At 40.6% G+C, this 13,790-nt stretch overlaps 1 protein-coding gene across 6 annotated transcripts in view; it reads right to left on the minus strand.

The window, feature by feature from the left end:
• Positions 1-13,790, minus strand: part of NUMA1 (nuclear mitotic apparatus protein 1) — a 503,280-nt gene that overhangs the window by 392,891 nt on the left and 96,599 nt on the right. For all 6 annotated transcript variants that reach the window (XM_029602025.1, XM_029602029.1, XM_029602028.1 and 3 more), the window contains exon 2: positions 1,513-1,569. In XM_029602025.1, the coding sequence (XP_029457885.1) occupies positions 1,513-1,554 (42 nt within the window). In that variant the 5' untranslated portion in view covers positions 1,555-1,569. The remainder of the gene's footprint in view (positions 1-1,512; positions 1,570-13,790) is intronic.

The raw sequence follows: 13,790 nt of genomic DNA on the forward strand, positions 1-13,790 counted from the left end.
CTGAAGAGCCTCACCTCGGGAACAAACACTTAGGCACCAAAGACTGCGCCTCTTCCTGTGCCCAACACTTCTAACACCTTTTTCAACCCCAAGCAGAAGAGGGAGCTTTCACTGCAGAGCAGAGATGGAAGGAGTCCTTCCTTGACTCCACACGGTCAGGTCCCGCTCTGAAAGGAGGAGCGGCTCCAGTGACCGCACCCGTGAGCATGTTCCTTCAGTACCCACTGGAGATCCTGCATTTTCCAGGCCTAAGGAGACATCTTACCGCAATTGTAGTGGTTTGCCATGTCATGGTCTGGCCCCAAACACTGGGCAGACGAAGGAATCAATGATCGCTATCCAGCACTAGCAGATGCAAAACGTGAAGCTGCTGCCGACTGGCTGCTTCTCTCAGGCCTCTACCACCTGGACATCTTGACTAGCAATTGAAACTCGATTAAAAGGGCTTTTTAGGTGCTAAGTCAGCAGAAAAGAATGCAACAAGGCAGAGATAAAAAAAAAATCAGACTGTGGGGCTCATGAGGCAGCGTGCATACAGGCACCACTGCATAAGATCAGCAAACTTACTGAGCTCAGAGAGATGGATCCATTCGGCACCATCGGATGACGTCACCCACGTCATGGCTAATTCAACCCTGCTTGCCAGTACAGAATTTTTAGGAGTCAGGCTTTTTTTTTTTTTTTTTTTTTTTTTTAACTTATTTTATAGTTTTCCTAATTTAGACTTTTCTCTCTTTTTCCTTGAGCTTATTTTGCTTTTCCTCCCCCCTTTGGCTTTTCCCTTACCAGTTTTATCCCTCCCAATATTTTCCCCTCAGCTCTCTCTAGTCCCTCCTCGATCTGGGCCCAAGCTGCAAACTGGATTGCTGTATGCAGAATTAACAATATTAATGGTAGGTTCAGTCTAATGTTCCAAATATGTTACTATGCATAAAGGCTGGACAATATTTGTTGTCACTTTTACACATTCTTTTAAAGCTGTGTCTGTAAATCATTAAAAAGGTGTGAGCCGGCTCAGTCAAAGAAGACTTGGGTTGATTCCAGAGCTTGGCTTCTATTCTGCAGGCTGGGGATGCTCAGAGGAAGAATTCATAATCTCTGGAAGTAGTTGCCTTAGCCCTTGCAAAAAGGCAACACCTAGGGTGCAAGCGCACCATGTTCCATAAGGAGCCATAGCGCATGACCTCTGGCCAAGGATTGTCACTGGGCTTGGGGGGATTGTGCTTGTAAATAACCGCAAGTAGTTGAAAAGGCAGGTTCACCGTATCATAGGCTGGCTCCAACCAAACTGGAAGTACAAAGGAGCAGGAGGAAACTACTGCGCCAAAAAAACCCCAAAAATGTTAAAAGCGTAATGGCAAGATATGTGCGAAGTGTAAATCTGTTGGGGGGTATGCATGCTGGTTTTAACAACTTTTGTTAATGAGTGGTCTTTTTACAATAATAATAAAAAAAAAAAGTCCTGTACCTCAAAATTTCTACCAAGTCAAGAGAACTGCAGATAAAACTTACCCATGAGAGGAGAGCACCTATTCTTGCAGCGTGAAGAGCCATCTTTTATAGGTTTTCCTGCCATGAAAAAAAAAAAAAAAAGACAAAATTAAAATTAGTTTCCTGAAATGACAAAATGTGGTGTAATACAGCAGTTTTCCTAGACATCACACTTTATACTTGTTAACACGTGAATTCTCAGGAAAGGATCTTTCATCAAGAAAGCTAGGCCGAGGAGTAGTTCTTTAAAAAAAAAAATTGGACGTATGGAATAAGTGGCAACAGCATCGAGGAGACATCTTCATCTGACACCTTCTACGTTACAATCAGGCAGGTATGGTGTATTCTGACAACTTTCTAGCACGAGCGGGAAAGAGAATGCGTACACACACACACAGTCTCCGTTTCCCACGTGTACTAGAAAGTCAGAGAGGTACACGAATACCCGCCAAAGTAGATGTGACAAATGTACACCCCCAGATATCATTATTTATTTATTTATTTTTAGATTTTTATATACCGGTGTTCCTGTATTAAAATACAGATCACATCGGTTTACATTGAAACATAAAAATTACGCCAAGAGGCGGTACATATAACAAGGTTATAGAACTTGGAAAACATGGAAAACAGGTTCGAAAAATAACATTGAGAAAATTGTATAGTCTCTTTGAGAAACCAAATCATAAAATAAGGCGTAATTGTCTAAGATAAATGTGATCTGCAGAAGGGATTGCGATGGTGAGAAAATCTTGATAGCTGGAGGTAAAAAATAATCAAAGTTCTGGAAAAGCTTGGCTAAAGAGCCAGGTTTTAATTTTCTTTTTGAAGGAAGCGAAGCAGATCTCAAGGCGGATGTCTGGCGGGAGCATGTTCCATTGGACGGGTCCTGCTAAAGAGATGGTACGTTTCTGATGTAAGGATATTGTTGAAGGAACATAGAGTGTGCCTTTATAAGCTCCTCTGATAGGTCTAGATGAAGAGTGAAAACGAAGTTGGGTACTTAAGTGGAGTGGGGATATGTTGTAAATAGATTTATGAATTGCTGTGTATACTTTATAGAGAATCCTTTGCTTAATAGGCAGCCAGTGGAGGAGTTTTAGTATGGGGGTTATATGGTCTCTTTTATTTGTATTGGTAAGGATTCTAGCTGCAGAGTTTTGAATCATCTGGAGGGGTTTGATGGATGAGGTAGGGAGACCAAAAAGGAGCGAGTTGCAATAATCGATTTTTGTTAGAATAATGGCTTGTAGAACCATCCGAAAATCATTGAAGTGGAGAAGTGGTTTCAATTTTCTCAGGACAAGAAGTTTATAGAAGCAGTCTTTAGTGGTGGTGCTTATAAATTTTTTGAAGTTAAGCTGATTATCTATCATGACGCCTAGATCACGTACATATGGTGAGTGATTAATTATAGGAGTGGTAGAAATGAGTGGGACAGCTGGGTATATTAGATTGTTATTAACGTCATGATTGATAATTAAGATCTCGGTTTTGTTGTTGTTGAGAATAAGGCTGAGACTGGATAGAAGATGATTGATTAGTTGCAAGCAATTATTCCAGTGAATCAAGGTTTTGTGTAGGGATTCTGAGATTGGGATGAGTATTTGGATGAGTATTTGGATATCATCACTTGGCAATGGACGGTAGGAAACCAAACTGGTTTCTATTACCTGCCGGGATTATTCTCAAACTGCTTATGCAGTGTGTAACTATTTACCCTGTGTATAACAAAACTGAAGAGATACAAAAATGCATCTGTTCGCACATGTGGGTCTTAGGTTTAAAGAAAACACAAACATACTGCAAAATAGTATTAAAGATTGCTCAGCCCAAAAGGCTGGTATGAATCTCATACCAGCTTCTTGATCCATTTAAATAAAAATGTGTGCATTAACTGGCTAGTAATTAGAAAGAAGAAAAGTTTGCATGGAACTACAGCAGCCTGAATAAGACACCTGGTGACCTTTTAACTGCAGGGGTTGAAGTAGTAATTCCTTCTGTTATGTGGCCTTTGTCCCAGTACCCACTGCACTCACAGACCCCCAGAGGAATACAAGGACAGGCCCTCAAAGTCCATCAGAAGCTCTTTCAGTTCTGTGGCCATTGGATCTGCAGAGATTCAGGGATTGCTCTTCCTGGTGTAGATCCTTATATCTAGCACTAATGCGCTCTTCTTCCAGAACAGGGGCAGCAGAACGCCTTTTTGGGGAGGGGGAGGGGCAACCAGCTCCACCCCCAGATCTCACAGCCAATTTCTTACTTTGGGTCATTTCTTCTTACATTCTTTATGTAAATCAGAGTATATTTATTCATTTCCAGGCAAACCAAGAAAAAGCTTGATGTCAGAAAACCACACACAATGGAAGAGGAGAAAATGACCTAAACAGCATTACCAAGTCAGTTTTCTGCACTGTACGGAGCGAAAGAACACAAAGACCAAGAAAATGTGGCCTAAAGGTACGGAAACAGTCTTACTTGTTTTGGCACTGCTCGCCTGATTAAAAAATCCTTCCCAGTTCACCTTGATATTTTGCCTGCATATATTACACTGTACAGAGCTCAGAAGGCAGTAGTTGTGAGAAGAGCACTAGCTGCAAATTCAAGAGACTGAGTATAAGGTTCATTCTTGTCAATGTAATAAATCCTGTACCTCCCAGTTCTGTAAATATATACTCTGTATTCACAAAAACCTCCCCTGCCAGAGAGACACACACACACACACACACTTCCAACAATGGGGACAAAGCAGAATTTTTCCCTGTATACCTTACCATGCAAAACATATATTCCAATTCTGCTGTCAACTAAATTGTGAAATACTATAAAATCCATCAAAAAATATAGCAGAGACAGCACATGTATGGCAAACCTGCAATACCACAGCAGCACTAACTCAGAGAACTCCCAACAGCATTAACCGTAAGTATGAGAAGGCAGCACTGCAAATATTACACTGGGCCCAAGAACAGCAATACACATCCTGTTAGTAAACCACAATGGAATAAAAACAAGAAAAATATCGATATTTAAATACTTTCTCTGGTTTCAGATAAAGTGTAATCAAGACTCCAAAAATCAGCTGAAACACAAGTTATAATCAAGAACCTGTAAATATGACTTTTTATATATTAAAGAACAGGTACTAACTTCAAGCCAACAATCATAAAAGTGATATATGTGCATTATGCAATTGACAACTGAAATATCCAAAGACTAATAGCCCAACCCTATAGACTGTCCATAGTTCTATCTCACAATGTTGCTTAGCTTAACATGACTGCCACAAACTGAATGCCAAGTATGACTCTCTAGCTTTTGGTCATATGTATTCAATGCTTTACTCAAATCACTGAAGAAAATAGATGGGCCATTCAGACCCAGACAGGCAACAGCACGACACAAGTGTGTGTTGATGTTTCAACTTCTGCTTCAGGACCAGTTGGAATGGATCTGCAAAAATTATTTTAAAAAATCTCTTTACTCACAGCACGTCAGAGAAAGAAATACTCCTAAAAATATGCAAACCTCAAAACACCATAGCTTCATCTCACTTCAAAAATGGCTGCAGGAACCAATTAGATCACACATGGAAGAGGTACAGGAACATCTGAGCTGCATATGTTGCAAAAATCTCAAGGCCCTGTTAGCTCCATATTGTATTGCTGTTCCCTCAAAGACCTTAAATTTGCAGTGGTTGACAAGCCTTACTGCAGCATTCACAGTGGTGATCTCAACAAGTTACTTTTACAGCGCTTGATCTTCAAGTGGGACCTTGTCTCTCTGAAGGGCTTGAATAAGAAAATGTATTGTTCTATGTTCTGCCTCCACAGTGTATGTAATTTTCTTTATTATACTCCAGTGTCATTTTATTATATTGCTAGCAGAGTCTCTGCACGGTGCAGAGCTTTTTCCTGATCGGTTATGATTCTCAGCTCCCTATTGGATCTATTCCTGTTTTGCTCCCTTTCTTAGTCGTGTTCCCTTGCCTCTTATTGGTCCCTTGACTCAAAGCAGCCTGGGACTGACTTCCTATGGTGTTTTCAGTGGAAAAAGGCTCCTGGCAAACTAACACTTCTGTATCCTCTACAGGCTCTTAGAAGCTTCATTCTTTCACCTCTATCTCCCATCTGCTACTATTCATTAGTAGCCATAACTTCTACTTCAACTGCAGTTGCCTTCATCTGATTACTGAGTTCCAGAGACTGAAACAGCTGAACCAGGCTACTGTCTGTACAGCCATTCCTGTCACCTTGCAAGTCACAGCGCATGAACTGTTTCTTCATACTATTAAATATAATTTGGCATTCAAGAACAGAGCTCTCCGAAATTTGGAAGTTGGGAAAAAGCTTTAACTGACCGCTTAGCAATTCAAGCAAAGACAGATGATTTCTGAGAACAGTATTGGGATTGTTTTTTTTTTGTTTGTTTGTTTGTTTTTTTACTTAAAGTCAATTGTATGTAATATTTCCTATATATCATTTGACCAATCAGCCTCCTTCACGTCAATGTTATTATGGGTAAAAGTGTGATCTAATTAGTTCCTGAAACTTCAAAAGCTTAGAAGCTTTTACATCATGGGTAATGCAGCCATTTTTGAAGTGAGATGAGACTGTGGTGTGTCCGAGGTTTAGGAATATTTCTCTCTCTCTGGTGCACTGTGAATAATGAGAATTTTTATTTATTTATTTTTTTTAAACAGATCCATTCCAACTGGTCCTAACACTTGATGTGATGTTGACATTGTCCGTGTCTGGCAGTTTGTTACCCGTCTGGCTCTGAATGAACCATCTCTTTTCTTCAGCGATCTGAGTAAAGTAGAGTACATATGTCTCTTCAGCTTTCCGATCTTACTCAGCAATCACCTTCTGGCCGCCATGTTAAGCTAAGTAACATTGTAAAACTGAACTAAACACAGACATTGTCTATGGGGCTGTTAGTCCTTGGATATTTCACGAGTATACAACAGTTAGCTTAGATAATACATTAAATGACATTACTTTATGAATGTTTGAAGGTAGCACCTGCTTTTTAAAATATAAAGTCATACTTACAGGTATATGATAATTCCAGTGCTTGAGCTGTTTATTTGGAGGCTTGATTGCACTTTATCTGATACAGAGAAATAGACACCTTTCTTGTTTTTGATTGTGTGTGACTTTACCTTTGATTTGTGGGTTTTGCTTATGGAAAGCAGCTAACAAGACTGCTGAAGATCCCTACATGCTAGCAGAAGAACACAAACAGACCTTTACCAAATACAGAATAGCTGACCACGTAAGACAAGAAATGACGTGCTGCGTCAGACCAAGTCCATCAAGCCCAAGTACCTGCAGATCCCAAAAGTAAATCTACAAATTATAAACCTGCAAACAAAAGCTGAAATGGAAACCCCTATAAACCAGATACTGTATGTTGGGGTGAGCAAACTGGTGGGGGAGGGGAAGGGGAGCTTAAACAATCCAGGAGGGCCCACTGGCTGCCCAATCAGGGAAGAAAGAAAATGGCTATGCTGTTACAAGTCTTGGTGCCTTGAAGGCACTGCAAACTCTGGAGGAAAGAGCTGCTAGAGCATAGCAACATCATTTTAAGGATAACACAGCTTAGCCATGTGTCTTTCGGTGGTTATGGAGCTTCACCTATGTGGAGTTCCATAACCCAGGAAGAGCTGCCACCTCAGGCCTCAATCCAGGAGGCATGCCTGCTGCTGGGTTCCTACTCAGGGAGAGAGATCACACCTGTTGCCCAAGGGGGGGGAAAGAAGAGGCGAGGTTGGGGGGGAGAATCGGCAAACAGGCCAGAGAGAATGAGGGAGTGGCAGTGAGAGGAAAGAGGAAAAAAAACAAAAAGTGTAAGTAAGTTAAATAAGCAACTCAAAACATCACAAAGATGAGCAAATAAAAAAAAAAATACAGTGCTAGAAAACAGGAAAAGAAAAAAAAAAAAAAAAAAAGACAACAGTTGGGCATGATGGATTGGAATTTTTCTTAGCTCCTGAAATGTTTTGGCTGGTACTTAAGTTTTTTGAAAATGTTTCCAGTGTGTCTCTGGGTGTGGTGTGCAGTTTGTCTACTAGTGTTTGGCTGCTGTGCTTTGATCTGTGTCGTATCTTCTTGTCTGGGGGTGACGTGTCTCCGCCTCCGTGCCTGTCTGGGCATTGGGTTTCTCTCTCTCTCTGTGGGAATGGACTAACAGTGTCCATCTGGATACCTGTTTCGCTCTAGGTCTGAGCTATCTATGTCTTTCTATCTGGATAGAAGGGTCTGTCTCTTTGTGCCCATGTGTGAGCTTACTCCTTTCAACAACTAGTAGTGGAAGAGTAACTTAGTGGTTAAGAGAAGTGGGCTACGAACCAGGAGACCAGGGTTTGAGTCCTGCTGTTGCTCCTTGGGCAAGTCACTTTACCCTCCATTGCCTCAGGTACAAAACTTAGATTGTAAGCCCTCTGGGGATAGGGAAATACCTACAGTACCTGAATGTAATCCACTTTGAAGCGCTGAAAAAAAAAAGTGCAAAAAGTGGAATCTAAATCTAAATAAATAACAATAAATAAACTTGAAGAGAAACCAAGTGGGGGCCTTGATCCATTGGTTGGAAGTTTGGCTGTCTGGTGAATACCCTTCATGTGTATCTGTATATATCTGTATCCCAACCACGATACAAAAACCCACTACGTCTGCGACAAAAAAAATGCTTATTAAAGCAATAATTTTAAAAAAAAATGTTAATGCTAAATGTTTCAGAACAATTTCTAGAAAAACTAAAAAAGGGTGAAAACCCCAGTTCATCACTTACTGAAAATTCAGCAAGCTACTTGTAAGCCTATTATACATGGGCCAGCAGGCTACAAGAGATATTACTGAGTGTTGCTATAAAAAAATCCTGCTATAATTGTATTATTATAATTCTTTACCAAGCTGGAGAAATTCTTTGTAATGTATTATGCAACTGTGAAGTTAGAACATATTTCAATAATTAGTCAGGCCCTTATGGGCTGTATACAATCTATTATAAAATCTTATAGCATGTTATTATAAAGAAGGCATTCTGAAAAATACACACCTATAAACTGTCCCAACATCCGCTGATAACTTCTTCAGGGAATTACAGATTATGATTTCACTCAATGTCCCAAACAGAACTGTAAATAGACTACTTGGCTGAAACATATCTTCAGTACATTTTCTGGGTAAGGAAGTGCCAGCTGCTTGACTAGAAATGCTCTTTATAAGCAGTCTTTAAATAATCTTTAAATAATCCAGCATCCAAGTTATAATATAGCTTCCAACTTTCCGATGTGGAGAATATTGGCTCCAACGCTGCTGTAAAATGTTTTATTAATTAGTGCTTTAATAAGCATTTCTCTCAATTTTTAGTCACAGAAGTAGTGGGGTTTTTGTATCGTGATTGGGTCTGATATACTCAAGCACACTACTCTATTACATATATTTTTTAGTAGTGCCAGTTGACATTTATATACCTACAACCATTTCCAACCTTTCGCCCCGAGTGCTCACCACTCAGAAAGGACTCTCATTTGTACCTTTTTGTTCCATATGATCCATTTCTACACAGGTTCAATTGTTTACATTTTTTTCATCAACTGAAAATAAAAAAATATATCTTTGCTTCAGACACAGCACCGGAAAGCGACACTACTTTAAAACGTAAACCTAAATAGATCTCTCCGGGTCCCCCCGGACCCCGTTATAGCCAGAGATGTTACCATTCACTTATAATCTCACCTCTGAGGAAAACCGTGCCTGTGAATCTCTTAGGTCAGACACCACTATCACAATCTGACCAGCAGATAAAGGTGGGGGCGTTATTATTTTTGATTCTGAAGCTTTGCAACAGTTGTTGGATACTACTTTCTACATTCAACTGAGTATTTATTTATTTTATTTAACGGTTTTATATACCGACATTCATCAATGATATCACATCGGTTCACAGCGTAACATGAAACTAGTGCCTGTGGCGGCGCTTTACATCGAACAAGTTTAACATAATACAATTAGAACATATTGAAACATAATAACTAGAGAGTAAGGAAAGGTAGGGGAAATAAAGCATTAAACTAAAATTAAAATAACATGATTACAAGAGGGTAAAAAGAGAAAAAAGGGGAGGAAAAGTGACAGAAGAATGAAATTAGCTTAATAAATTAATGTAGGCAAAGATTGCAGGTATATACAAAATGTACAATTATAGGGAATAACATGAAATAACAATTGAGAAGGGAAGGGGTGAGGAGAGGGGGGGAGAAGAAGGGGTTGGAAGGGAGTAGGGTAACACAGAAGGGAGTGAGAGGAGGAATGGTGTATGCTTAGGGAGAAGCCAGTTCGAGAGGGGACTCACCCTCATTTAGTGAAAATCCGGGTCAGGAGGGGACAGAGATGGGAGGGCATAGATGAGAGAAATGAGAATTTAAGTGTATGCTTTGGTGAAGAGCCAGGTCTTAAGCTTGCGCTTGAAAGTTTTTGGGCATTCTTCTTGGCGAAGTTCAACTGGCATTGTGTTCCAGAGAATAGGCCCTGCGATTGATAATGCACGGGCTCTCGTGGAGGTTAATTTGTAGAGTTTAGGTGAAGTGGTGGGCATGGTGGCGAGATGAATGTGTCTAGTGGGTTTATTGGCTTGGTGAAATCGGAGGGAGTCATTGAACCAATTCATTTCGGGGTTGTACAAGGCCTTATGAACGAGTGAGAGAGCCTTATATTGTATACGGGAGGCTATGGGAAGCCAATGTAGATCTTTTAGTACCGGTGTGATGTGATCGTGTCTGTGTGTGTTGGTCAAAATCCGTGCTGTTGTATTTTGTAGTATTTGAAGGGGGTGGATGGCATTGTTGGGGAGTCCGAGGAGAAGGGAATTACAATAGTCGGTTTTGGCAAAGATAATAGTTTGTAGAACCGTACGGAAGTCAGGGGGATGAAGTAGAGGTTTAAGTTTCTTAAGGGTGTGAAGTTTAAAGAATCCATCCTTTATTATATTACTGATGAATTTCTTCAGTGAGAAGTGACCATCGAGAATAATACCCAGATCTCGGACTTGTTGAGCAAATGGGATGTGTGAAAGCGGGGAGGGGTTCAGTTGGTTTTGAGGTGAGATAAGCATAATTTCGGTTTTAGTGGTGTTAAGGGCTAGGTGGATGGAAGATAGGAGATTGTTTATGGATTGGAGGGTATCTTTCCAGATATCCATGGTTTTTGAAAGAGAGTCGGTAATGGGGATGAGCAACTGAACATCGTCAGCGTATATATAGTGAGGGAGGTTGAGGCTAGAAAGGAGGTAACAGAGGGGTAAGAGGTAGATGTTGAAAAGGGTTGAGGAGAGGGATGAACCTTGTGGGACACCTTGCTTGAGGGGTATGGCCTTGGAGACATGGTTTCCTAGCTGAATTTTGAACTCTCTATTACTGAGATAGGAGTTGAACCAATTAAGGGCAACACCTGTGATGCCAATTTCAGATAATCGCTGTAGGAGAATGGAGTGGCTGATGGTATCAAATGCAGAGGAGATATCAAGAAAGGCAAGAATATAAGATTGTCCTTTCTCGAAGCCTTTGAGTATATGATCTGACAGAGAGAGTAAAAGAGTCTCGGTGCTGTGGGATTTCCGAAAACCGTACTGAGAAGGTGCAAGGATGTGGTTTTCATCGAGATATTCAGTGAGTTGTTTGTTAACGGTTTTTTCAAGGAGTTTGGATATGAAAGGCAGATTGGAGATGGGGCGGGTAATTGGCTAGATCAGAGGGGTCTAGTTTAGATTTTTTTAGAATAGGTTTGACGATTGCCTGTTTAAGGGGGACAGGTACCTTTCCTGAGTTAATGGACAGGTTTGATGATATTTGTTAAGGGTTTAGCAATCAGGTTAGGTATTGCGAGAAGATGTTTGGTGGGTATTGTGTCAGTTGGATGGGTGGAGGGTTTGGCTTTTTTAATGAGAATTTCTATTTCTAGTGTAGAGGTGCATTCTAGAGAAGATAGAATATTAGTGTTATTTCTAATCTTGACTTGGTTGCAGTCAGGTTCGGATTGTTGGATGGGAGTGGATGATGCATTGGTGAACTTGGATATCAACTTGTCTATTTTAGTTTGGAAAAATGTGGCAAGTTCTTCACATTTAGATTTGGCTACGTCATCTGGGACGTCAGAAGCTGCTGACTTGGTAAGAGAATTAACGTACTCGTATAGCACTTTAGGATTGTATTGGAATTGGTGTATTTTGTTAGCGAAGAAATCTCGTTTAGTATTATTGAGTTTTTCTTTGTACAGGTGTAGGGAGGATTTGAATTGTGCCAAATGTTTATGAGATGGGTCATGGCGCCAAATCTTTTCGGATTTTCGAAGTTGTTGTTTAAGGTGTTTTAGTTCGTGGGAGTACCAGGGTTTCTTTTTGTTGTTGTTTTGTGAGGAGATGAGTTTGGCTTGTAAGGGGCACGTGGAATTGGCTATAATATTTGTAATGTTATGCCATGAGGCCAGTGCTGTGTCTGCGTCGGAGAGGTCTAATTGATCAAGATTGTTTGAAACTGCTGAGATAAGGTCATCTCTGGTACAATTTTTTCTGTAATGGATAGTTTTATTTATGTTATCGTGGCATGTGGGTATCTTGATGGAGAGAGATGCATTGATGAGGTGATGATCTGACCAGGGGATGGGTGTGTGGGAAGGAGGGTCAGTTTGAATGAGGGCATTAGTGAAGAGGAGATCGAGGGTATGGCCTGCCTTGTGAGTAGGGAATTCAATGGATTGTTTGAATCCTAGAGCGTTTAGTGAGTCGAGTATAGCGTCACATGATGGGGACCGGGGGGAGCTATCAACATGTAAGTTGAAATCGCCTAATATGATTGCTGGGGTGTCGATAGAGATGTTCTTAGCGATGTATTCTATAAGAGTTGAAGGGTTGCTATGTAGAATTCCTGGGGGAGCACAGACGAGACAAATTTGTAGAGATGGGGACTTGAAAAGTCCTATTTCAATTTTAGGTGGGGGGAGGATGGGGAGGAGTATCATATTGAATTTTTTCTTAATGGCTAAAAGTAAACCACCTCCTTTCTTTTTTGCCCTGGGGATAGAAAAAATGTCGTATGTATCATATGGAAGCTGATTAAGGAGAACCGTATCAGATTCCTTTAGCCAGGACTCTGTTATGGCACAGATATCCGGATTTTGGTCTATGAGTAGGTCATTGAGTAGAGGGGTTTTTTTGTTTAGTGACTGGGCATTGAGGAGAACAAGAGAGAGAGCAGTGAGACCAATGATTTGGGTGAGAGGGGGGGAGATCATGGAAGGGAGGATGGTTCTTAGATGTGAGTGATGCCGTGGGTATAGGGGAGAGTTGGGCCTGTATTTGTTGTATTTGAGAATGGTGATTTGGTATTGATGCATGCTGAATGGATGTTAGGATGTAGTGTATGAATGGAATTGGGTGCTGATGATAAGAGAGATAGGAGGAGGTACTTATATTTCAGGTTATAGAATGTACTGAAGCAGAAGCGAGAAAATGGTGAATGTGTGGAAGGGGGAAAGAGAGGGGACTGGAAATATTTGATGGAACAAATTCCAGTGGAAGAGGGAGTGGAAGAGGAGAACTATGGGTCACAGCAATTGATAGAATGTAATGATAGAGAGGTGCACAGTAATTATCAAATACAGTAGAGGTAGTTATCCTATGCCGAGCAAATAACAAATACAGTGCTTATCAAGAACCCCACGAAGGAACTGCTGATTCGGATTCACTGCATACTCCAGGATGGTCTTACCAAAAAATATAACACCTCAGAAGAAAATGTTTTTCTTTAGGAACCATATCCATGTACTCCAGTTCTTTACCAAAATTCATAAACTGTTAGTGTCTCCGCCAAGCTGACCAACTGTTTCCGGAGTATTTATTTATTTAAAACTTTTATATACCGGCATTAGTGTGCAAACATCATGCCGGTTTACATTGTAACAGACAGCTTAGAAACAAAAGTACAATGAACAGGGAGTGGGGAGGGGAGCATAAAACTGTGCAGATTACACAATAGAAAACAAGAGCAGGAGGAAGTATAGCGTAACTCGTAATGGGATATATTAGGAGGTGTAACAGGAGGGCAATAAGGTAAAAATATACGAGAGGTGTAACAATTAGGCGATTAGGTTAAAAAACAGGGTACAAAATTGAAGTATTTACAAGAGCTATGCCAAAAAAACATTCGTTCTCATGTCTAGCAGAATTTATGAGAAAAGGAGGATTGGAGGTCCGGAAAGCTATCAGGTTGAGTAGGGGTGGGGAAGAGGCTGGAGGGA

The sequence above is a fragment of the Rhinatrema bivittatum genome, chromosome 5 (genome assembly GCF_901001135.1).
Source record: "Rhinatrema bivittatum chromosome 5, aRhiBiv1.1, whole genome shotgun sequence".
Lineage (NCBI taxonomy): Eukaryota > Metazoa > Chordata > Amphibia > Gymnophiona > Rhinatrematidae > Rhinatrema > Rhinatrema bivittatum.